Source organism: Watersipora subatra, chromosome 3, assembly GCF_963576615.1.
Source record: "Watersipora subatra chromosome 3, tzWatSuba1.1, whole genome shotgun sequence".
NCBI lineage: Eukaryota > Metazoa > Bryozoa > Gymnolaemata > Cheilostomatida > Watersiporidae > Watersipora > Watersipora subatra.
The window spans coordinates 31,521,492-31,547,467 of NC_088710.1; the positions used below are offsets into that span (position 1 = coordinate 31,521,492).

Here is a 25,976-nt window from a genome sequence, read left to right on the forward strand (position 1 = left end):
TTTTAAAATAGTAGATTGCGGTGTGGGTTCATGCGCGGACAGGACAGAGGCATGTGAACTAGTCATCAATCAACAAGCAGGCAAATATTCCCAAGATGTAGCTTGGAGTAGTCTATATTCTTAGTCTGACGATAAGCAGAAACGAAGGTATTTTGGCATGATTAACGACTCGCCTTTGAGTATGTAAGTGTAATTTTATGACTGGAAAATAATATAAACTATATTCATAAACAAAATATAAATATAATATGCGCCATTGGCTATCTGCATAAATAACACTGATTTTGTGTAAAATAACACAAAAAAATTAGGAAAAGCACTATAAGCTTGATAATACTGATTGTAGTACATGTGCAAGTTAACACTCGGTTTTGGCAAAGTTTAGCTTGAGCTATCTGTTTTAGGTTCGTGACAAGTGTTAATACCTTTTCGGGATTCATAAACTTGTGTAACACAGGCTTACTGCCGAGAGACCAAAATATAATGCTGTGCTATAAAGGTATGAAACTAAATGGTCTGTACTCAAAGCTGTTTCAGTCAATATAATGCTCATCCGTTGCAATGCTGCGCGTCACTGCTGTTGCAGCTAGGGCAGGTGAATGCTTGACCTGGCAGCACTGTTAAAATCATGTACATTTCTAAATGTTCATTATAAATGTAGGTTGACCTAAAACTCATGAGTTTGAGACACACATGGAGTCACACGATGTTCAGTGTAGTCAAGGTTACATAGGCTAATATTTTGAGGCACCTACTGTGGCCAAAGGGTCTATACTCACACACTGAATATGCATGCCGATATTCAGTGGGTACACAAGCTAAAAGTGTATGATAATGTTTCCTTCATGAAGTTTTATCCAAATTGGAACGATGTAATAAAGACAGCAATGTTCTACATGTATATAGGCAATTCAGTGACATGTTCAAATCTGTTTTTAACAATAATATTGTTAAAAACAGATTTGAACATGATGAAAGAATAAAATAATATATTATATTATTTTATTCTTTTACGGAGTACAATTATGATATGCAAAATAACAGAGTTCTTTATAACAACGATGCAAAAAATGTGCTTAGCACGATACTCAGTAACAAATGCTACAGAAAAAACGTTTCGAAACAATATCAACATACAAGACCAAATCTTACGTCTTTGAAAACGTGTTGTTGAGCGCAACAGTGCCCGCTATGCCTTTCCTGAAGCAAAGAGCTCAGGTTAACTATCCATGTCATAGATAAGCATTGAATGATGGACATGTGCAGAAACTTTAAATGGTCTAAACATGTGATAGGAATATAAAATAAATAAACCGATGTGTTAATAAAGATTTTAAAATCCTGGTACAGATATATGAAAATTAGCAGCATACAATCTGTTTAAAATAAACAATCAACAGAAATTCAATGACATGTACAGAAAACAATATAAACTTCTATATTGAAGGACCACAGTCATACTCAGTGTTTTATCAGATAACACTTTAAAAGAAAATCAAAATTTTTCATTAGATTTTTAAAAACCGAAACATTTAAAGTTGTTTAAAGGCAGTATTAAAAGTCCAGAAAACAAACTCGAGTGGTACGGATGAGCTCAGGCATGAATGTGAATAACATGGGAATGGATTTTGTAGCACGAAACATCATGCAGTAGAGAAGTTTAAGTAAAATATGAAGATATGACTTAGCGGAGAAAAAAAAAACAATGTGGTGTGTGATTAGACGATAGGGGACAACTAAGCAAGACATGCTAAAAAAGGCTCTTGTCTGCAACGAGAGGAGACAACAAACAAATCACAGATTAAAAGCTTATGTTATGACAACCAATTGGAATTAGAAGAGTAGCCTGGCAGCAACGAGTGACTATCTGTAAGACAAATAATCTTTGCTTAGAATGGCAAGCTGGTGCCCCGATTGACAAGTAAAACCTATAAATTATCTTCTCAACCGAACACGACCTGAATCCTAAAGGTGCACTTTTGGCACGATTGTCCATAGAAGTACTTGCAGCGTCGTTTCCCTTCGTGAAGTATTACGTTGAAATGTTCATCAATCAGGTCACTTTGTATGCACTTGATAAGTGTTTCTTCATCTGCTATACTCTCCCACGGTCCTGTCAAATATATAGGACATCTTAGCAACCGATACAACTCATCTCTCTGCTCTCATAGTAGTATCATTGTTCTCTAGACTCACCTATACTGATATGCGCCTGATCCGCTGAGCAATGGTGATTCATATTGAAATTTGGAGCCTTGGGAACAAACTCTGTGCGAAAAGCGAATATAATCACGTCACCGGTCTTTGTAACGGTAGCGTTCTCCATGGCTATTTGTACAACTCTTCTCTTATTCTGGAATATTCCAAACGATCAATCGCCACAACTTATACAATAAGGAGAGTTATTCTAGAATATTCCACAGGATCAATACAAACAATACAAAAGAGTTATTCTGAAAGATTGCAGGATATTCAATATATCCAACATACAATATAGGAGAAGTCTTTTGAAATATTCTACTGACTAAATATGATGCATACAATACAGAAAAGTTGTTATGTTATTTTAGAAAAACAATAAAAACTGTATATTAAACTGTTATATCATGTACGATTAAAACACCAGAAGAGCCATTCTCTGATATTCCGTGAGATAGAAACTCTAAATAGAAAATAATGCAATAGCATGAGACATCAGAATGAGAGAAACGAGGAAGAAACTTGTTGGCGACATTAAATGTTTTATTAACTCAGAACTTTAAACAATGTATGAATTAATTGTACCAAAACACCATAAACACCATAACGCCATAAACATACATGTACGTGATCAAAACAACAATCCTTGCAAAAGTCTATGCAAAGGTGTTTTAGATATTGGTACGGCTGAATTAACAAACTACGAATGACTCGCCAAACGTCCAAAAAACTCAGACAATTGGCACACATCTAGAGGATGGGGTAACGTTAAACCGTTGAATATCATCGCAGAGAGTCAAAATAAAAATGAACAAACACGTGGGTTAATTGTGAAACGATCAAATTTTAAATATAACATATTTTAGGACGTTGGTACAACTCCAGTAAATCTAACTGAGCATTTTTGGAGTTGTGCCACCAATAAATAATAAAAGAACTAAACGTTTTCACTAGAAGAGATCATACGGAACCGCAAGATCGGGTGTTATGATTCTGCAAGTGTTTTTGACAACAAACCTCCTCATAGTCGGGGAACTGTGCTCGATGGTTGACTCTAACAATTTGGGCTGATATGGATGGTAAGGTGTTCATACTTTGTATAAGTTCAGATAATGTATAATACTTTGCCTCTAACAGAACTGAGGGAGCCACATCATCGGGTGGCAGAGTACCAGTCCTGTAATAAAAAAATGAGAAAAGTGTAAAGCTTAGGCCGAGTTTAATACAATGAAATACATTTGAACATAATACATACAATAAATACTACAATACTTTCAGACATGCCAAATTGTGAATCAATACTCAAAGTAACGACCACAATAATAAAATAAATAATGAAGCAAATGCTTGACCGATCGCTCTGACAAAATGATTATTCGCGAGCTGATAAAGTATTGTAAAATACTACATAGAGAGTTGTTTACTCTTTGACTAATGGTAGCCTGAATAAATAAAAAACAGTTTTTAAAGGTTGACTGGCAACAAAATTCACATTACCGTTATTTGATATGAAAAGATTCACCATGTCTTACTCTGTTGTGTTGTAGGTGCAAAATATGTGGAAAGGTGATTACAAGCTCATAAAAGCTCAAAAGCGAACAGAAAATCGCAGCCACACGAGACCGCTATAGTTTAGATTCTCTTTCCAAAATGGCTCAAACGATGTAGTTGTGAAATATGGTTTCTGTTTACACTTTCTTGCAGCCTTATTCGTCGAAATATTTTCACAAATATACTTCACGCATTCAATGACTATGTCACGCATTCAAAACTATGTCTATTGTTCTTACGCGTCTGTTTTATCGTCATTGTAATGCTGTCACTTTTAGCACTGATATCTTATAACTTACCGTAAAAAATTGTTAAACATTTTAACCTTAGCTCGAAGGAGTACATATCATTGTCTGATAATCATGACGAGATTGTTGGTCACCTGTGATAATCGAAAAGTGCTGCAAAAATTATTTGCGATATATTGGGTCACATGATCAGATTACAACTTGACGATTGAATAATGCCGTAACAAAACTGTAAAGTAGCGAGCATCTATAATTGATACGGGGTCTTCGGTAAAACCCGAAGTGTTTGTCATAAACTAGTACTACGATAAGTTTTATATTGAGCTTTTTATTGGCCTTTCAATTCACATGAGAACATACGTGACAAGACGATAACCAAATTTCATGGCTACGTCATCGAAATAAAGAGATTCTAATCTACGGCGACTTTTCGTTTTTGAGCTTTTAAGAGCTTGTAATCCCATTTCCACATACAGTCAAACATGGAAAAGTGTTCGAATTATCAGAGCGTTCAAGTTGTCAGAGCACTGTCACAAGTTCATATATTTACTTATTTATTAGTAGATACATGTACATATACAAACTATAATATAAATCAAAAGCACAAATGGCTTGTTTCAAATTAAATGCTTCTAATGTAAAGTTTAAAACGTTTTCATGAAAAAGTATAGAGATTTTTCTATCACTTGAGATTGGTTTGTTGTTTGAGGTGATGTTATTGCCAGGACGTTTTTCAGATTGACATTGGCAAAACTTGATCGTTGTTGAAATGCTCAAAAGAAAAGACATTTTTTTCTTTTGGGGTTTTACCCACGATCAATTTTGCCGTTTTTTCTTGAAGTTTATGCAGATTACCTTACTTTACCTGGGATTCGTTAAGAGCAACACTCCGAGGCAGTTCAATTAGAAGTTTTACGAGGTTTTACAGTACATTCTATATCACTCACGCTTTTTTAATAGATACTTATTGAATGTACACACGTATTCTGTGTTTAGGTCAAACGATGAATAGTTTTTTGTAGCTCAGACAACGTATACGTTTAATTACAACATTTTTTAAGACGTTTTAAACATTCAACATTCCGACGTTGATTCAACACGGAATCAACGTCGGAAAACTATTCATCACGGGCTAGCCGGGTCACGCACTCAAGGATTTTCGCCACGCACATACAAAACAACATGCGATTTTTGTTTTGTATGTGCGTGGCGAAAATCCTTGCGCGCGTGACCCGGCTAGCCCGTGCTATTCATCGTATCGCAGTATAAATCAAATTTCACCAAACTTAGAAAAGTCGTTGACAAAAATATTTTGCCGATGGTGGTAATAACGACGCTTATGAATTACGAAAAGATGAAGTTTACCTCTATGGCTTTGAATAAAGTGATTTTCTAAAGCGATAACAACCGTTTCAGTAGCCGTTGGGCAAAAAAACAGTTCGAATTAACAGTGTTGAGTTCGAGTCATCTATAGCAATTTATCATTACGTGGGAACGGACCAAAGGAAATGTTCGAATTAACCATGTGTTCGAGCTATCCGTGGACGAGTTATCCATGTTTGACTGTATTTGGCACTTACAACACAACAGAGTAAGACATGGTGAATCTTTTGATACCAAATAACTGTAATGTGAACTTTGTTGCAAGTCAACCTTTAACTGTATGCATCATAGCACAAAATAGAAAGTTGTAAGTGAAATATATGTCATCCGCTGATTTATGCCTAGACTTACTCAAGTGAAAGGAGAGAAATGGAAACATATGTGTAGTCCTTTCAATTGAATGTATTTTTAACTAACTAAATATCAAATTACGAAACATTTAAATTAGAAAAGCTATAGTAAAATATAATATAAAAAACTGCTAGCTCTTTTTCTAAAATAAATATGAATGAAGGAGAAAATGTCACGAACTTTTAGATTATTAAAAGGCTTATTTATTAAAATAATTTACCAAACGTTCAGTTAATATGGTTTTGAAAGCTGCCTTATGTTGACCAGAGTCTTCAACATAGATCCATCTCAATACTCTATGGTGCACAGCACTGAGCAATCATACATCGCTGACTACTAACACTATATATTGATGTTCATACTTTTAAAAACACCTTGTGGTCTTACTTTACGCATAACACAGTCGATCGTCTTTGTAACATGCACAAATGACTTTGTAACAGATAAAACACATGATCGACTTAATAACACATAACAGAGTCGATCAACTTTGTAGGACATAACAAACTTCATCAGCTTTGTAGTACATAACACGGATGATCGTTTTTGCAACAGAAAACACAAACGATCATCTTTGTAATACAACACAGATGATCGTCTTTGTAACACAATCGATAGACTTTGTAAAGCATACCACAGGTGACTGACTTTGTAACACATACCACAGGTGACTGACTTTGTAACACAATCGATAGACTTTGTAAGACATACCACAGGCGACTGACTTTGTAATACATACCACAGGTGACTGACTTTGTAACACAATCGATAGACTTTGTAAGACATACCACAGGCGACTGACTTTGTAACACATACCACAGGTGACTGACTTTGTAACACATACCACAGGTGACTGACTTTGTAAGACATACCACAGGTGACTGACTTTGTAACACAATCGATAGACTTTGTAACACATACCACAGGTGACTGACTTTGGAAGACATACCACAGGTGACTGACTTTGTAAGACATACCACAGGTGACTGACTTTGTAAGACATACCACAGGTGACTGACTTTGTAACACACACCACAGGCGACTGACTTTGTAACACATACCGCTGGTGACTGACTTTGAAAGACATACCACAAGTAACTGACTTTGTAAGACATACCACAGGTGACTGACTTTGTAAGACATACCACAGGTGACTGACTTTGTAAGACATACCACAGGTGACTGACTTTGTAAGACATACCACAGGTGACTGACTTTGTAAGACATACTGCAGGTGACTGACTTTGTAACACATACCATAGTTGACTGACTTTGTAAGACATACCACAGGTGACTGACTTTGTAACACATACCACAGGTGACTGACTTTGTAACACATACCACAGGTGACTGACTTTGTAACACATACCACAGGTGACTGACTTTGTAACACATACCACAGGTGACACACACTCGATCAGTGTAAAGGTAATCCAGCACTTCTGTAAACAATTCTCAAGAAAAACTCTAAGCAAACTCGTGCTTTTTCAAAGAGAATTGTTTTATAGAACCATAGATATAAAAACCTATTTATATATATATAAATATATAAGGTTTATATATTTATGGATAGAACAGTAACAGAAAGTTCTCGTGCAAACAGACTGAAAACTATGGCTATGGTGCCCCATGTCACATGTTTTGGTTTTCTTGTTTGGCTGCCTCAGCTTTTTCAAATATGCCACATGACCTAACGCAGGTTTAGACTGCGGCTTTACCAATTTGGTAAATCATCTCCGACTTGAAAGCTTTGAATTATTGAAATTGCAAATAAATATCTTAATTTTAATTTTCATTCTATTCATTCATTCTAGTCCAATATTAATATCATTCTATTCCAATAATAATGTAAAAATTAAAAGTTTCAACCATAAAATTGCGGTTAAAAATGTGCGAACAAATCACTTACTGATACAATATCTAGCATTGTCAAAAAAACTTCATTTTTTAAAATAAAGTTTTTTTTTATAAAAATGCTCAAATAAATATTAAATATCTAACATCATATTAGCAACTTAGCCTTTGGTTTAGGACCATCATCCCTTCAACTTCATGCCAATAAAAGCACTAAGTGCCACTAAAGTGCTTACAACTGGGAGCAGTCTTATTCTAGTCGAGAACTTTTAATAACATACCGATGCGTATAGCATACCTCAAAAACTCGAGTATATAACCAAAGTAGGTTCCACTTCTGTCGATGAAATAGGCTCCTCTTTGATCTAAGTTGAGATTGATATCTCCATTAAACATAGAGGTTAGCTTGCTCCCAGGGCAACTCAGCAGGGTTGTACGGAGGGTAGTAAAGTACACCCCACCCACATTGAGTGTTACAACTGGAGGTAACTGAAAGGTGTTAACAGATTTGCTTGAACAGACAGTTTCATGCTAATGAGACTTTATGCAATGACAACCTACAGCAGTCGATTGAATGATGAACGAGCCAGATGGTTATAAAGAATTAGCGAATCATCTGGCAACAAAACATTTAGGCATTGCGAAGATTAGCCAGACTATTAATAGTCTGGCTAATGGCCTGGCCTATTAATGGTCTGGCTAGTCGGTGGTGCAGCCGTCAGCTGCCGGCAATTGCTGAGAACTAGCAGACTGACAGGAAATGGCAGCAATTTTTCTGCTCAATAAGTTAAACTTTTCTACGGGCCCGATGTAGGTTGCAGGATGTCACTGGTAGTGAGAACAGTGCACCGGCGGCCTGCATACCCAGAATGCATTGTGCATACGATTTCCACACGAGGTTTGGCATAAAATAAAAATTTAGTAATACACCAACTACCATGCACATTCACTACGTTGCTTCTGCAGACTTGGAGGAACTAATATGACCTTGACCAAAAAACATGCATTATATCTCAACTGCATGCTCAAAAGATACCGTTGTCTAGGAACAGAAAACTCCTTCGTTGTGCGATCACCACCGGTCCCATAGGTGCTGGGAACAGTCAGCCTCTCCGTGAACTACTTGCCAATGACAGCAGGCAGTTCATGGGGAGGTGAGAACTGGGCTTAATACACCGACTCTGAACACAAACATTTCTATACCTTGGGAGACTCTGTCACACTCAGTTTGTCAAAGGCAGTGATTGTACTGTCACCCTGAACAGCTTTAAAACTCTTTCCAGATGTATGAGGGTGATGAGTGTTGACCGTTTTTGGAGCGCCCGGAGACTGAGGTACACTCTTAATCTGAGATACACTCTTAGCCTGGGTTACACTATTCTTATTGGATGTACCGGAGCTTTGTGGAATTTCCTCAATTTCTTCAAGCAAATCTTCCTCCATTACTGATGGAAACAAAAAAATTTTAATTTATCAGAGAGGCTTAGTATAATATATTATATTACAGTACAATATGTATGTTACAATATGTTATTTATGTACGTTATAGTATAATACACATGTATTATAATACTATAGAATGATATATTATGTTAGCCTATAATATAACATATTATTGTATAATATATACATCACAGTAAAATATATTGAATTTCTATATTTGTGCTAGATAACTGCAAAATAAGGAAACACTGAAAGGTTTTGTGAAACTTGAAAACAGCAATATTAGAGATGTAAAATTTTAGTCGTTTGATCATAACTCTATGATTCTCATAACTCTAATGATTCATAACTCTACTTTATGGAGTAAATAGCTAAATAGAAATACTGGTGGTAACATTCTAAAGTGGTTTGTGCCAAGCAAAGTGTAAGAAACTCAATAAGATGAGAGGAAACATTTCAGATATCGAGAAATAAACACGATTCCCTCAACTGTAATACTTTATTCTCAATGCAACTTGCTTAGTGAACCGCTAGTGCTGTCAAACACTCATGATTATAAGCATGTATACACATATCCAAACAGCCATAACGTCATATAAAAGCCTTGATGAACACAACTATATATGTAAATATCCTCTAATTACAATGAATTACCAAGCTCACCTAGAATTCTTTTATCAATCTAGAATGAGGGTTTTTAACCTGGGGTCCTGGTTATCCTTGGTGGTACCAAACATATCTCTGGGCGGCACCAAATATAAATCTCATTTACTAGAAATTAAATGTGTACACTAATAACAATTCTAAAATTTGAGCAGTACACGCAATATGAAAACTTTCATTTGTTAATCGGCAGTACTACGCGCTCTATACAGAGGTCGCAACAACGCACACATAATTTTTTTTAAAACATTTTAAAAATAATTTTATGTAGGTTCTGTTGCTCATTTTATAGCATGTACATTAGGAAAAATATATTTTTTCACAAAATTTCCATATAAAAAAATCGAAAATGTTTGTTTACAACGCCACACAACGCATAACCCTGCCTGTGAAAAATGGTTAGTCCGTAGTCGAATATGAACTAATTGTAAAACAGTTTTTGTGATGTGCAAAAGTTAAATTTTGATTACAGGCAAACTTAGAAAATACTTTTTTGTTTTCTATTGATCATGTCAAAGAAGTGCCAGTTGGATGACGCCTACGTTCATTATAGATTTACGGTCAAAACTGAAAATAACGGCACCCAACATCTTCAATGTGTTTTGCAGCGCTACTGTTTTCAAACCATCTAACCTTAATTAGGATTTTGAAAGAAAGCTTTTTATTACAAAAAGTGGAAACCTTGAAAGCGATGAAAAGGGCATGATTTGACTGTGTCACCACATTGCTCAAACTTGGATTTATAGATGTGGGTAAGCCTTTGCTTCACGCTTCCTAATAAGTAGCCAAATCGAAAAACCGCACACATTGGGTGAAAAGCTAATCAAGCGATGCGCTCTTAAAATGGCTAGAATTGTACTTGGCAAGGAAGTGCAAAATAAGCTGAAGCAGGTGTCGCTCTCCAATGACGTGATTTGCCGTAGGATTGCCAATATGAGTCGAAGATATAAAAATGAGTCCATGAAAAATTAGTCTACAATTGGTCGGATTTAATGAGGTGTCTAATTTTAACCAGCTAATTATATTTGTCAGGTACGTGAAAAAGAAATAAGTTCGTGAACATGTCCTTTTCTGTTAACCTCTGACAATGATGAAAAGGGCAGTTTATCTTTAATGAAGGGAAAGACTTCATCTGTAAACATGATGTTCTTCTGAATGTCTTTGGTTCAGTTGTTCTGATGGGGCCCAATGCTGGTAAATCGCTTAGGATTTGCTGCTCCCATGCAAAAAGAAATCTCAGGAGTTACGATCACTCATTGTGTCCTGCACAGACACGCTCTTGTAGCAAAAAACGTTGCTAATGCAAACTAAAAACTGCTAATGCAACTTGGAGTCATGCTAACAATCACCGACTGTTCTAATCCTTCTGAGAACAAATGGGAAAGAAACACCCTGTTCTCTTGTATCACACAGAAGTAAGATGGCTGTCACATGGCCGATTTTTTTTTGCGTCCCCAAACTTTGAAAAGGGACCAAGCAATTTATTATTGATCGTAGAATCAATTTGGCAGAGTTGTTTGAGAACCCGCAGTTTGTATAGCAGCTTATTCGGCTCAGGCTAATTTGGCTGATATTTTTACGCACCTCAACGAACTCAAAATTTCATTGCAAGGAAAAGGACTTGATAGTTGGCTGGCAGTGGAAAACTGATTGCATTCAAGGAAAAGTTGGCGTTGCCGATGAGGCAGGTTGAGAAAGGCAATCTCTCAAACTTTCATCATTGGATAGCAGAGTTGCTGAAAGCGGGCTGCTGAACCCAGGTGTTGCTTTTGAAATGATGGAACACCCCCTGAATCTCTGTAATCCATTTGGCGGTTACTTCTCAGTCAGTGAGTTCTTCCAAGCAAATAAGTGGATCAGCGATCTATCCCTCTTGATCTGCGGGACATGGAAGCCAACTGTCAGCTCAAGGACAACCTCATTATATTATGTAGTAACCAAGCCACTTGTTTGGAGCTAACATGGCAGAGTTATGGGCAAGTCGATTAGAAACGTTTTCAGTGTTGGCAGTGGAAACAGTTGGAGCGCTGGTTGCAGTCCCAATGACATACTTGCGTGTGAATAGATTTTTCGCTCTTGCTCATATCAAGACGAAATTTCGAAATAGCCTTGACCCCAACACGATATGCAAGTTACTCTCAATTCTAGACTTCCACGATTTTATAAGATCATTAAAATCAAGCAACGACTGAGAAGTCACTGAACATCGTGAGTCGCTTAATTTTGTTACCACAAATAAATACTTTTACTAAACTATATTATATCTATTTTATAATATTTAATTATAGAAATAAAATATTGTTTTAAGATTTTTTATTTTCAGCGAGTAGAACAATTGCAAAGCGGCTTTAAAAGACTGATTGCTTTATTTTCAAGCACGCATACTTTTAGAAATTTTAACAGAAGGACCAGGCGACTTTGTCCCTCTTCAGAAGGTACCAACAGTGAAACTTGCAGGTTGACTTGCAACAAAATTCACATTACAGTTATTTGGTATCAAAAGATACATCATGTCTTACTCTGTTGTGTTGTAAGTGCCAAATATGTAGAAATGTCATTACAAGTTCTTAAAAGCTCAAAAGCGAACAGTTAATCGCAGCAACACGAGACCGCCGTAGTTTGGATTCCCTTTCCAAAACGGTTCAAATGTGATGTAGTTGTGAGAGATGGTTTCTGTTTACACTTTCTTGCAACCTTATTCGTCGAAATATTTTCACAAATATACTTGACATATTCAATAAAACTATGTCTATTGTTCCTAAGCGTCTGTTTTATCGTCATTGTAATGCTGTAACTTTTAGCACTGATATCTTATAACTTACCAAATACTTAACACAGCAAATGATAAAAGCAATTTATCATTTATTATCAATATTATATCATCAATCATATTATTTGTCAATTCGTTATCTTTATGCAATTTACAAAATAAACTGCTAGGCTCTGAACAGCGTCTGCTTTTACATAAGCACAATTATAGCATACAATTTTCAAATCTACATCAGATTGGATAGCGAGTGTCTGTGAGTTTTTGAGAAACCATACACCAGCAGACTGATCCTTGATGTTTGACCTATTATAGTTATAAGACTAAATGCTCAAAAGCCTTGTAAAAATCATCGTTCATAGTGTTCTGTTCAAACCATCTTAACACTTTAATTATGATAAATGAGATATATGTAGCTTTTTGCCATCCATCAACATATACATGTAACAATATGTCAAACGTTTTATACATGTTTGACATGCACTGTTCTACGTTCACAAACATGATGTCATGTCCAGCAGGTAAAATTGCCTTTATAACACACCTAATATTTAATCAATCGCTTGCAAGACGAGGAGTGTGATTGTTTGGTTACTGTATAAGGAAATGTTAAGCAGATAAAATATGATAAGCACTTGCCTACAAGTTCACCTATCATGCCTATTATGCTTTATCAGCACCAGCATTAACTTGAACAGACTCGAAATACAAAGTCACTGTAGATTAGCCAACAGATCTACTGACTGATAAAAAGGAGGAACCTCAGTCTAAAAATAAAACTGTGTTGTCAGTTTTCAAAATAAAATAGCTTGTCAAGTTTTAGCGCCATAAAATCTCAGGCTATATTTCTAACGAAGAAGGTGGAAAGACATGAAAAATTCATTGAAGAATACTATCGAAACTGGCTGCCTGGTTATTGTAGTTATTGAATGCTTTGAATATATCTAGAAGTTTGCGATTTATTCAGTTTAAGCCATTACTAGTGCATTGATGCATCTGTACGACTAAAGATCAAGCTGCAACTCGAGTTTGGTATTAAAATGATAAATTTTGGAAGTAATGACACAAACACGAAAAATCAAAGTTAAAATTTCCCCCAGAGTGCTGAAAACCAAGTTGAATCAATGAGTAAGTTCATCAAATGTTCCAGTGAAGGTCAATATGAGTAGAGCCGAAACGATGAACAACCTTGAAGAAAAGTTAGAATGCTTAGGCTAGTTATGTACAAGAATCTGAAGAGACAAAACAGTAACTAATCACATTCACTATTTTATTAAAATGAGTCCTATTTCATGCAATGTGTGTCAGAAAAATTGATATACAGTACCACAAACAAATAATCATGATTTAAGAATTAGTAAAACTTTGCAAATATTCAGTTAGCTGAGATTTTCCAAAAATCACCTTACAAGAGACATCTCGAAAGCACATCTCAAGAACTAAATGGCTTCCATGAAAGTTAGAAACTCATTGACTTAATGGCTAAAACCTGCATATATTGCTTATGTAAAAATATGTGAAGACAATTTCAAATTTATTAGTTATTTTTTGTTGAGTTGGGATTCACCAATGTTGAAATAACTAAGGAAGATTACACAACACATGCAATTGATTGTGCAAAAGGCACTAAACACCCCACACAAAAACTTGAGATGATACAAAAGTCAAATTATACCATGATAGCCTATATATATAAATTTTGAAGTTAGTCATCGTCTGTTGTCCTTTGGAGTCTGTCAAAATATAGCAATTAAAATCTAGCAATGAAAAATCTGTATCACAGAAGATCTGATCTCGGAACCTCCCATTCACAAGGTGACAAGCTACCTCATTAAGCTACACAAGATGCAATGGATTCATTTGGCAATACTAGTCATTATCTTGGTTAAATTATGCATAGCGACTATGCATTATGTGCAATATTACTAAAGCTTGCTCTCATGGCTCTTATTAATAAGTTTAGCAATACATACACGAGCTTACTCAAATTAGCCAGTGGCAACTACATTACCTGCCACTGTTTATAAGCTTTTCTCATACCCTGGATATTCGGCTAGTCAAATTAAAAAAAGAACAGATGGGAACGCTATAGAAAATTTGATATGCAAGTTAGCACAATTAGCAACACGCATTGACTACCAATCAACGAATCACAACAACTATATCCAAGCATACAAACTTTTATGCTAATAGTTTGTTTACGGGACTCAATTATTTAGGCGTGTAGCAATGTAGAACTTACTGCAGAATTACGACTCACTGATGTACATTGTTTATCCAAACTTTCACTTGATATTTTTTATAAATATGGTGAAATATCATTTAATAATTACAATTCTAGTTATACGTGTAGTTTCAAATACCTTCTGTTGCATTCAACAAAATGAACAAAAAATACCTGGTATAGAATTATGTTGCAAACCACAACAGGAGTTACCACCACAGCTACTGTTTTTGGTTTAACAGGCTCTTTTTGGAAGAAATCATAACTTAATAGCAAGTTACATTATTTAGCTTTTTTTGTATTGATACTCAGTTTTTCTGTTTCTGCAGCCCTACACCTTAATATATATTTTTCTGAAGCATCTTCTAACTCATACCGTAGTGAATAGGCTTTGTAGGACAATGTAGGTATGTACGTAATGCAACAATACTTGCCATTGTACATACTTGCCATTGTCCAATACAAACCCGTTGTACATATTCGACTATAAATCAAACTATTTATTTTTGATGAAAGAACATATATATATCTATATATACATACTAGCTGTGCCACCCGACGTTGGCCGTGTAATAGAAGAGTCTTTGGACAGAAAATTGATTTGTATTTAACATATAACAACATTTGCCATTCTAACTTTCGAACTACATATCATGAGAGAAGTGTGTCGTGTAGTTGAAATAAATTAAGAGAAAAATAAAAACAACTGTAAAGGTTTTAAAACTTTGTCAAACCACTGTACCTTTCAAGCTAGTAGCCTGGCATAAATTCCACTAAGCTAGTTAATAAGGTTAGGCTTCCAATGATGGTAAGCCATGACTTTGAATCTGCATTGTTGTCCAGCTCAGCTGTTCTAATAATAGCTATAGCCGGAAAACCAACAGACAGATATACGACATACAGACGTACTTTGAGAAAAAAAATATATATATACAGCCATGTCCATACATATTAACACCCCTGGAAATACGAGTAGTTTTAGATGAGAAGATTATAATTAATCGTGAGTAAGTCTTAATTTATGGTGTATTTAACAATTTATATATCAAAGTGAAGCTGAGACTCCATTCTCTCCAATGAAACTAATTTCATACACATTGGAAAAAACTCCTCTCATTCTCAAGAGTTAATTTAGAACAATAAACAACAATATTTTACCTCTGATATTTTTCCCACAACTCCATTTAAATTACTTCAGAGATACTTATTTCTCTCCACCAATTCGTATCAAAGAGTTTGTTCACTTTTTATAGCTTTTCAACAATGTGGAATCCAAAATTTTAATATTTAAAAGTATCATGAATTTAGTAATTTCTGCCTTTAAACTTCCAAAATCAAGGTCAACCTGTGTTGACCTTGGTTTTGGATTTATTTTAAAAATTTAATTTTGGGTTTATCAAATAAAGGAGACTTCAAGCTTTAATTTGATATAGGGTTTGTAACTATATATATATATATATATATATATATATATATATATATATATATATATATATATATATATATATATAGTGAAACATGGATAACTCGCCCTCGGATATAGCGAACACATGGTTAACTCGAACGGATTTGCTTGGTCCGTTCCCACGCAATGATAAATGGCTCTATATAACTCGAACTCAACACTGTTAATTCGAACTGTTTTTTGCCCAACGGCTACCGAAACGGTTGCTATCGCTTTAGAAAATCACTTTATTCCAAGCCATAGAAGTAAACCTCAACTTTTCGTAATTCATAAGCGTTGTTATTACCTCCATTGGCAAAATATTTTTGTCAACGACTTTTCTAAAGGTTTGGTGAAATTTGATTTATACTGCTATACGATGAATAGCACGGGCTAGCCGAGTCACGCGCGCAAGGATTTTCGCCACGCACATACAAAACAAAAACGGCATGTTGTTTTTGTTTTGTATTTGCGTGGCGAAAATCCTTGAGTGCGTGACCCGGCTAGCCCGTGATGAATAGTTTTCCGACGTTGATTCCGTGTTGAATCAACGTCGGAATGTTGAATGTTTAAAACGTCTTAAAAATTGTTGTAATTAAACGTATACGTTGTCTTAGCTAAAGAAAACTATTCATCATTTGACCTAAACACAGAATACGTGTGTACATTCAGTAAGTATCCATTCAAAAAGCGTGAGTGATATACAATGTACCGTAAAACCTCGTAAAACTTTTAATTGAACTGCCTCGGAGTGTTGCTCTTAACGAATCCCAGGTAAAGTAAGGTAATCTTTGCATAAACTTCAAGAAAAATCCGCAAAATTGATCGTGGGTAAAACGCTCAAAAGAAAAAGATGTCTTTTTTTTAGCATTTCAGCAACGATCAAGTTTTGCCAATGTCAATCTAAAAAACGTCCTGGCAATAACATCACCTCAAACAACAAACCAATCTCAAGTGATAGAAAAATCTCTATACTTTTTCATAAAAACGTTTTAAACTTTACATTAGAAGCATTTAATTTGAAACAAGCCATTTGTGCTTTTGATTTATATTATAGTTTGTATATGTACATGTATCTACTAATAAATAAGTAAATACATGGACTTGTGATAGTGCTCTGATAACTTGAACGCTCTTATAATTCGAACACTTTTGCTCGGTCCCTTGAAGTTTGAGTTATCTGAGTTTCACTGTATATATATATATATATATATATATATATATATTTGAGTAAACTTTATTGTGGTAAGCAACAGTTCTATTTTACAAATGTTTTCCACAAAGTACCACAGCAGTCAAACTAAATAGCAATATACAAAATAAAAATTAACGAGTTGTTTAACCAATATAATAATGCTGGAATTGAGCGCATCAAATATATGTAAAAAGCAAGCTTGAGTATAGATATGAGGGTTTATAGTCCAAACCTCGACTGGTTTCAAACTCGACGAGTTTGTATATCGACAACAGTTGGCCCAATCTCGACAGCAGTTTTACTATTTTACCATTTACTATTTTCATAGTAAATGAGCGATTTATATGTAAAAGATTTATTTGCGCAAAAATATCTTGTGATCCATTTGATGCAGCACTCCCCAGATTATGTAGGCCTAACAATATTTTGCCCAACCTAAATATAGAACGAATGCTAAAACAAGTAACAATCATAAATATGGTAGCAAAATGTTTTATTTGAAATCTAGACTTCAGTGAGTAGCTTTGATTTTTATTTTTTGAAGTGAGGATAGAACTGCAATAAGACATTTATTATTTGTTGAAGATTAAATTATTGTAAAACTGCATCAGCCTTTGTCGATGTTCGGACCAACCTCTGTCGAGATTGGGGCTAGTCTAGGTTCGGACTTGTCGATGTTGGGACTGTTTCCCCATGTGAGTATTGTTTGAACAAAAAGTGACCTATATATAAGCAATTGTATATGAATAACATATTGCAAACTAATCTACCAATGCTCCCTGTTTTAATCCATTTGATAAAATAAGTTCTGCAATGGTTATTTTCTAAATCCTCCGAGAATACTGTGCTATTACAGTGTGATGGCAAAATAATGTTGAGCCGCGATACCAAGTGTAATCATAAAAGCTAAGTAAGTTATCAATCGTATGTGCCTTTCGTTTACACCTATTAATAATAAAAAGCATTATGAGCTATAATTTACAAAGCACTAAATGCATCAAACTAAACCACCTAAGTGAACATAATGCAACAATCAGAATAAAAAAATTGATAGCAAATAGCTGTAACCCAGCCGGGAAAATATGGAAAGCTAAAAATTCATAACTATTATCACGCTGCCGCATAGCGTTAAAGCAACCCAAAACTTCTTTTCTAAAAATCATTCAAAAAGTCCTTGTTTTGAAATAAATATATATAAAGCACTGTTTACTATTTGGACCACTGTTTACTATTTGGACCAGAACCTGCTTTATTTGGTTGGTTACCTAATAAACGTTTAAAATGGGTTCAAGAGAACACTACAACACGGCATCACTCATAATGCTGTGTTTATACAAAGAGACACATCGTTTACATTTACTTAGGTTCTCTACACTTATCAGTGTAAGTTTTGAGGTTGTTACGTTGTTATTGTATACACTCATTTCAGCGTTACGCTTGACTATTACTAATCCGTTTTTCACTTACAGCAAAGCTTGACTAATGTAACTGTCAGAATTAGCAACCAATAACGCTAACCTCAATAAATACTACAGTGTATACAAACAAACCAAGAAATTTGTAAGCACCAGCTACAGTTGTGCCCGAGCGCTTTTACTCATTGAGGAAAAGACAACTTGTAAACAAGAGCGACACGCGTGTTGAGATAGTATGTACATGTACGTGCGTATGCGGTGAAATTTCGGTCACGGGTGGCTAGCCAAAACGGACTTTCGTCTCGCTTGCTTTGCAGTGGCGTGAACGAATTACGTAATCGAAATGCTATGCAAAGTTTTAGCTACTGAGCGTATTGGCCCGTATTAAATTAAAATAAAATGTGTTGCCTGTCAAACGATGAAGGATAAACGTTTTGTCATAAATTTATATACAACTTGTGCAGCAAATGTACATTTTATATTGTAAATCAACATATTCCTTGATACTAGGCATATATGAAGCAGTGCCACCAATGATATACAGCCCCCCATGGGGGGCTGTATATCATTGGTGCCACATATCTAGTACATGTATAGGCTATATAGCATATAACGAGAATGTCAGGCTATAAAACATGCTTGATAAATGACCCAATAAGCTGCTACAATAATTATAGTCCACATATTGGCAGTTATTTTAAAAAGAAAGATGAAAAATTCAGCATAGAGCCAATAACAGAATTTGCAATGCTTTCATCGGCTAATTTGCAAAATACTGGACAGAAAATTGATTTGTATTTAGCATATAACAATATTTCCCTTTAACTTTTAAACTATCTATCATGAGTGAAGTGTTTTGTCTCGTTTAATTACATTAAGAAAAAAATAAAAAACAACTAAAGGTTTTTAAACTTTGTCAAACAACTGTAACTTTCAAGCTAGTTGCCTGGCACATTGCCAATGGACAATACCAGTAAGCTGCTAGGCTTCTAATGACGGTACACCATGACGTTGCGTCAGCATTGTTTCTCGGCTACAGTTATTCTCATAATATCTATAGCTGGAATGCAGACAGACATATGGACATATTTTGAGAAATATATATTAGCACAGCTATATATAGGTAGCACAGCTAGTTAGTATAGTTAATAGGTCTATGACTAACTGAACAAACCAATGACAGACAATCACTGATATTTATGAAATATAAATTGGCACTCTGGCCCCTGAGCTACTACCTATATTGGCATTTACTAGGGTTTCGGTGAACGAGTTACAAACTTCCCTGTTGCCTCTGGCCACAGTAACTTAGTTCGGGTGTTGAACCCTTGGGTTCATAACATATAAAAGGCAACCAGAATAAATAAAAAATCATTGAGCAGAGAAAAAAAAAATAATTGGTGATATTAAAAATATGATAAGAACAGAAATACTTTTCATATCAGTCTCCAGGTCAGTCTCCATGTCAATTACTGTAGAACTGAGGCTGAAGAAACAGGACCAACATGTTGAAACATTGATAGGAAAACAAACTACGAAAAGCATAAAAATTGAACAGTGGCTACAGATTACATATTAATTTGAGATTGTAAGCAAACAGCAGCTTGTCTTGTGGTGCTGACAACATAGTACGCACCTAACTTGGTGACCACATACAAGGAATTATTCTCACACTCAACCAAACATGACCTGAATCCTAAAGGTGCACTTTTGGCATGATTGTCCACAAAAGTATTTGCAGCGTCGTTTCCCTTCATGGAATTTTACTTTGAAATGTTCATCTATCAGGTCACTTTCTATGCACTTGATAAGTGTCTCTTCATCCGCTATACTCTCCCACGGTCCTGTCAAATATATAGGACATCTTAGCAACCGATACAACTCATCTCTCTGCTCTCATAGTAGTATAATTGTTCTCTAGACTCACCTATACTGATATGCGCCTGATCCGCTGAGCAATGGTGATTCATATTGAAATTTGAAGCCTTGGGAACAAACTCTGTGCGAAAAGCATAAATAATCACATCACCGCTTTTCGTCACAGTAGCATTCTCCATGGCTATTTGTAAAATCCTTCTCTTATTCTGGAATATTCCATTAAAATAATTACGTATGGCAAGCAATGTCATCGGTTTTTATGTATGCTAACAAGTTATGCATGTGACTCATTTTAACTGACCAACCTCCTCATAATCTGGAAACTGTGCCCGGTGATTCTCCTTCACTATTTGGGCTGAAATAGATGGTAAAATGTGCATTGCCTCTTCCAATTCATCCAAAGCATAATACCTTGCCTCCGAAAGAACCCCTGAAGCCACATCACTGCTTGGCAGGGTACCCGACCTACATAGTGGAAATAGACTAAGCCCGATCATCACACTCCCAACAGTCAGTTGATGTGATGAGGGATACCACAACAATACCGCAAAGACAACAGAAAGAAACTTTTTCAAGGTAAGTACACTTTTGACCCACCTCAAAAACTCCAGAATGTATCCAAAGTATCTACCATTTCTGTCAATGACATGTGCTCCTCTGTTATCAAGCTGGGGTTTGTGTCGTCCACTGAACATGGCTGCCAGCATGCTGTCTGGGTAACGAAGGAGTGTTGTACGCAGAGTAGTGTAGTAAACTCCTCCAACATTAAGGGTGACAATAGGATCAAGCTACAGAATTTTTAGACATGGATAAAAGAAAAAACGACATGTTCGCTGAACGGAAAGATTTGACACAGGGATTTAAAACCAAGCTATTTGTCATACATCAGTGGTCCCGATTTCTCTTGTTAGATAGCTGCGCCTTCCTAGCCTTCACTAGCAGAAGCATACTAAGCAACCAACCACTTAACCAAGCAAACTTGGAGTGGCTTGGTTAGGCTCATGACCAGCCTTTTGGAGTGAACAATAAATCAAAACAAAGAATGTGATTACTGGTGACCATAAGCATTATAGATACCTGTGGGAGTTGTTGGTTCTTCAGATTTTCTATGACTGTAACTGCATGTTCTCCCAGTCTATGTTTGTGAGATCGCCGTCTCGAGTGTCTTGGTTTGCTTTGAGATGGCGGTGGGATGTCAGGCACAGTTGGAATATCCTCTTCCTCTTCAAACTCTTCCTCCAATTCTTCAACTTCCATGATGGGATAGTATAGTAAGTTATTTGTATTGATCACCCTTCCCAGCAGCGCTAAAGAAATGTTACCATAAAATGTTTATTTGAATAAAAAGCTTCAATTTGAAGCTTCTATTATGATGTGAGGTACACATGGATTATTCATGAATAGAAAGATTTTTGGCATATCTAATTTTGTAGTTGCCAATGGTTCATACATTGTTGTATTATAATTCAACTACGACCCCACCAGTTTTGGAATTCGTTTATCTGCTTATTACAAAAATGCTACAAATTAGCTATTACATTTCATCTTGATATCCAATAAACTGTCTTTAATAAGTCAAAACACGAGAATTCAAACCATAACCTTGCTCTGTTGTAGGGAAATATTAAAAAAGTAATAGGAAAATACAGGCCAGGAAAATACAATGCCTAAGCCAATGCAGATATACGCAATATTACAACAAACAAAACACCTAGTACATCAGAGGACCATCAGGAAAGACAATAATCATGTACCCATCCACAAGCGGATTAGAAACCTCCAGTGAAAGTGATTTATGAAATGAGAAGCATCAATTAAAACCACCGCAAGAAATTAGACCTCTACAGGACACAACCAAAATAACAGAAGTTAGTCATCATTTCAACCAGTAAATTTCAACGACATACCCAGGACAAGTCCTCTCAAATGCCAATTCTCTACAACACAAAGAACAGAACCTGAGCATCTAATAACTTTCTCAAAAGCTAACAGAGACCTACAAAAAAGAACAGCTCCAATGACAGCCTGTTTTCCCTCGTCTGCAAAGCCTCTTTCTCATCCGTCTGCTGAGCCTCTTTCCCCTTCGTCTGCAGAGCCTCTTTTCTTTTCACCTGTAGAGCCTCTTTCGTCATCATCAGCTGAGCCTTTTCTCCTTCACTATCTTAGCTCCTGAGCCTTTTTATCTATGGACCGTCATGACTTGTTTGACTGTTGAGACTTACAGTTGTACGGGACTGAGCGAAAAACATAGATGACTGTTCGAGTGTAACTTTTATTGGCTATTTTAATCTTTTGCCACTAATACTATTGGTTTAGAATTTTGTTAATTGTGTATTTTAAATGCTGGACTTATAGAAAAGAGAAGCATTTTTTACTGGTAAATATCAGTACTGCTTATAATAGCTTACTACCGTCACTAGTGTTTGACCAGTAATAATCACATTAGTTCACACAACCCAAGCAAAAGAGCCCAAACTAAACATTCAATATAGAATAAGTTGACAAGACAACTGATGTATGTGTGAAGTCGGATTAATTGTGTGTAAGATAATTTTTCATAACCACACATTGTTGTATCTACCACTAAGTATGTACAGTAAGACACAAAGGAAAGAACAAGATAATACACATACAAGTCACATCACCATTGCAAACCTTGTAGCAGATTTAATGGAAAAACATTTCCATGCTTACAACAACCGCAGGCTCTGGAGATGGGATAATCAGCATTACAAATCAACTCCCAGATTTTAACCTACCCATTCTATGACTACAATATTGAGTGCTTGGATCGATCAAATGTTAGATAATCACCAAAGCTTGTGATTATATCCCAGATGAACACCATTGAATAACTTTCACTGAGTGTAATTTAAAATCTACACCTAACTGGACTTCTATCAGCAACACTTAACAGCACCAAGATAATAACCTATGGCATGCGGTCTAACTGATGTACAAGATCCACATTCGACACTGCCAGACATAAAACAATAATTTATAATTAGAAATTCTGTATGATGAAATCTTTGCAAACGTAATTATGTTATGGCCGAGTAACGGGGTTCTTGGCCACAGGTAACGCCCGAGAACCCCGTAAAACTATAAGATTGCCAATTGAAAACCTGAGATATATAGTTTCACATCTGGACACTAAGGCAAATAATATACTAAGACACATGATTAGTCAGTATAAAAGGAGGAATAATTGCTAAGTCCTCACTCTTTCAACACAGCTTCATCATGGCAGACAAAGGTGTCAGCCCCACAAACCGAAAAGTCAATTGCTGAGAGAACAAAAAAGGGTGACCACATTTTAAATTTCAGACAATTATTTTTTCCATTCTCAGATTTTAAAGTCTGCAGGTATAACTATTGTAGCTGTTTCCTTGTTCTAAAAATAAACACGAGGTCATGGGAAAGCCTCATAACATTGTTTACCCTTAGGAATTCTTTTTTTGGAGCTACTGAAGTCATTACTCGTTCATAGAAAGGTCAAATGTTAAATCTTAGTTGCATCAATCGTCAAGATAGATCGATTTGAACAGTCAGTAGACTAATTAATCAAGATTAGACCTTGTCTAGGCACATAAAGCAAGAGATCTCCCCTGCATTTGATAACATGTCTTGGGCATTACCATTACATTTGTTGAATAATTGATAGGGTGAACCAATTCTATTAATTACAAACACAATAACATAACAGATCTATCGCAAAGGCACACAAATATATAATGGCATCTAATAATTGGTATCTTAACTGGTTGTGCATGTCAGCTGAACAAACGTAATATTATTAATTTAATAATATTCCTACTGACCATCATAATAATATATATTGTATAACAAATCAATCTTAAATCAACGATATAAACCACCATATCACGTGGGGGTTTATACCATTGCTTAAATAGACCAACAAGCAGTGGTGAAAGTACTAGTAAAATAATAGAACATTGACCGCAATAACATGACTGTCGTAAAATAGCTTTACTTGAGATAACAATAAAAACTTACACAATCCGACACCTCAATACTTGCTAGTCATTTTGTAAAACTGAGTGGTGTGAAATGCAGCATAATTCTAGTAGTTTTCAGCAGAAATATTTTATACTATAAGCTACTAAATAGCGGAAATTGATTCGCTATGGGGGTTACAGAGATTTCGATTACAGGAGGTTTTGCCGGGAGCCAGAAATTACGCCCTACAAGGGATTTTGCCTACAGGAGATTGCGTCTACAAGTGATTTTGCCTACGGGAGATTACAGTAACTAGACTTTTGGGCGACAGTCAGTAGGGCAACAAGCACCTAAGTGACATTTTCAAAAGGTGACAACGGCAGACAAACTGGCGACAACTCCAAACTAAAAGGCGACAAATTGGTTTGCCGTTCGGTTGAAGGCTACCATGTAATTTACTGACAAACTATGAGATTCTGTCATCGTGTGCAATACTTGCGTATATTTTTGAAACGTTGCCTTGACAGTGTTATTGTCTTCCTTTTACAGATCTTTTTTTACAAATCGAAATAGTAGCATGTATTTTTAAACGCCATTGGTGGGATTTCTCTGATTATGCTAGCCCAGACATTTAACAAAATATTAAGGCTATTTTTTTTAATAAAAATGCATCTAGCTTATTCAATTAAAACACCAAAGCTTGTTTTTGTATTAACATGTTTGTTCAAAACGGTTCGAAAAGTCAAGTTCTCGGCTGAATTGTCGACAATCTTGCCTCTGATTGTTGAAACTTTAGAGTTATCTCTCCTCGAAAAGAAATAATTTTATGGTTTCGATCGTCGCAATTCACAGTAGCCTGGGAGAGAAGTTTGCTCTTTGTATGATATGAAAAGGCAATTCCCTATTATTGTGAGTTCTCGTTTACTTGTGTAAAAATGATTTCCCTATCTTTGTTTCTTTACAATTGTGATAATGATCCAATGTCATTAAAATGTAGACTCGATAGGCTAAATTACGATTCACACTGATCTATGTTTGTTGAGATTTTACTTGAGTGAAGAATGAAGGCTTTTTCTGACATAGGTTACTTTGTTTCTTTGTTTGTTTGCTTTATTCCATCAATAATATGCGAATATATACAAAAGAAATGAAAACTAGACAGCAAACATCCAGAAAAGATGATGATGAGGCCATGTGCGCGATAGCAAAAGCTAATATTTAGCGTGGGCCTAGGTGGCAGATTACAGACAAAAATTAATTGTAGTTAAAAAAAAATTATCCCAATAGCCATGCCCTTAAACTCCTCTTTAAACCTAACATGTTTTGTATACTACGAATAGAAATAGGCAGAGTGTTCCATAAAACAGGTTCTTGATAAATTGTTCTTTTGTGACCAGCAGC

The 25,976-nt window shown here is 35.6% G+C and overlaps 2 protein-coding genes across 2 annotated transcripts; both read right to left on the reverse strand.

Annotated features, from left to right (window-relative positions):
- Positions 1-1,009: 1,009 nt before the first annotated feature.
- Positions 1,010-18,960, reverse strand: LOC137389744 (BTB/POZ domain-containing protein KCTD7-like). The gene is made up of 6 exons (XM_068075830.1): positions 18,873-18,960; positions 8,790-9,031; positions 7,885-8,075; positions 3,217-3,376; positions 2,197-2,353; positions 1,010-2,113 (listed from the first exon to the last, which is right to left on the reverse strand). The coding sequence occupies exons 2-6, from the start codon at positions 9,027-9,029 to the stop codon at positions 1,944-1,946; spliced, it is 918 nt and encodes a 305-aa protein (XP_067931931.1). The 5' UTR covers positions 9,030-9,031; positions 18,873-18,960; the 3' UTR covers positions 1,010-1,943.
- Positions 18,961-19,831: 871 nt separating this feature from the next.
- Positions 19,832-24,767, reverse strand: LOC137389745 (BTB/POZ domain-containing protein KCTD7-like). The gene is made up of 6 exons (XM_068075831.1): positions 24,633-24,767; positions 21,693-21,922; positions 21,213-21,403; positions 20,921-21,080; positions 20,665-20,821; positions 19,832-20,581 (listed from the first exon to the last, which is right to left on the reverse strand). Exons 2-6 carry the CDS (start codon positions 21,870-21,872, stop codon positions 20,412-20,414), a joined length of 858 nt encoding a protein of 285 aa, XP_067931932.1. The 5' UTR covers positions 21,873-21,922; positions 24,633-24,767; the 3' UTR covers positions 19,832-20,411.
- Positions 24,768-25,976: the final 1,209 nt, after the last annotated feature.

Coding starts and splice junctions, on each gene's coding strand:
- LOC137389744 (XM_068075830.1), bottom strand. CDS start 9,029: ATGGAGGAAGATTTGCTTGAAGAAATTGAGGAAATTCCACAAAGCTCC. Junction 3,377..7,884: donor TATATACTCGAGTTTTTGAG/GTATGCTATACG, acceptor TTTTTATTACAG/GACTGGTACTCTGCCACCCG. Junction 2,354..3,216: donor AGTTCCCCGACTATGAGGAG/GTTTGTTGTCAA, acceptor GGAATATTCCAG/AATAAGAGAAGAGTTGTACA.
- LOC137389745 (XM_068075831.1), bottom strand. CDS start 21,872: ATGGAAGTTGAAGAATTGGAGGAAGAGTTTGAAGAGGAAGAGGATATT. Junction 21,404..21,692: donor AGAACCAACAACTCCCACAG/GTATCTATAATG, acceptor AAAATTCTGTAG/CTTGATCCTATTGTCACCCT. Junction 20,822..20,920: donor AGTTTCCAGATTATGAGGAG/GTTGGTCAGTTA, acceptor GGAATATTCCAG/AATAAGAGAAGGATTTTACA.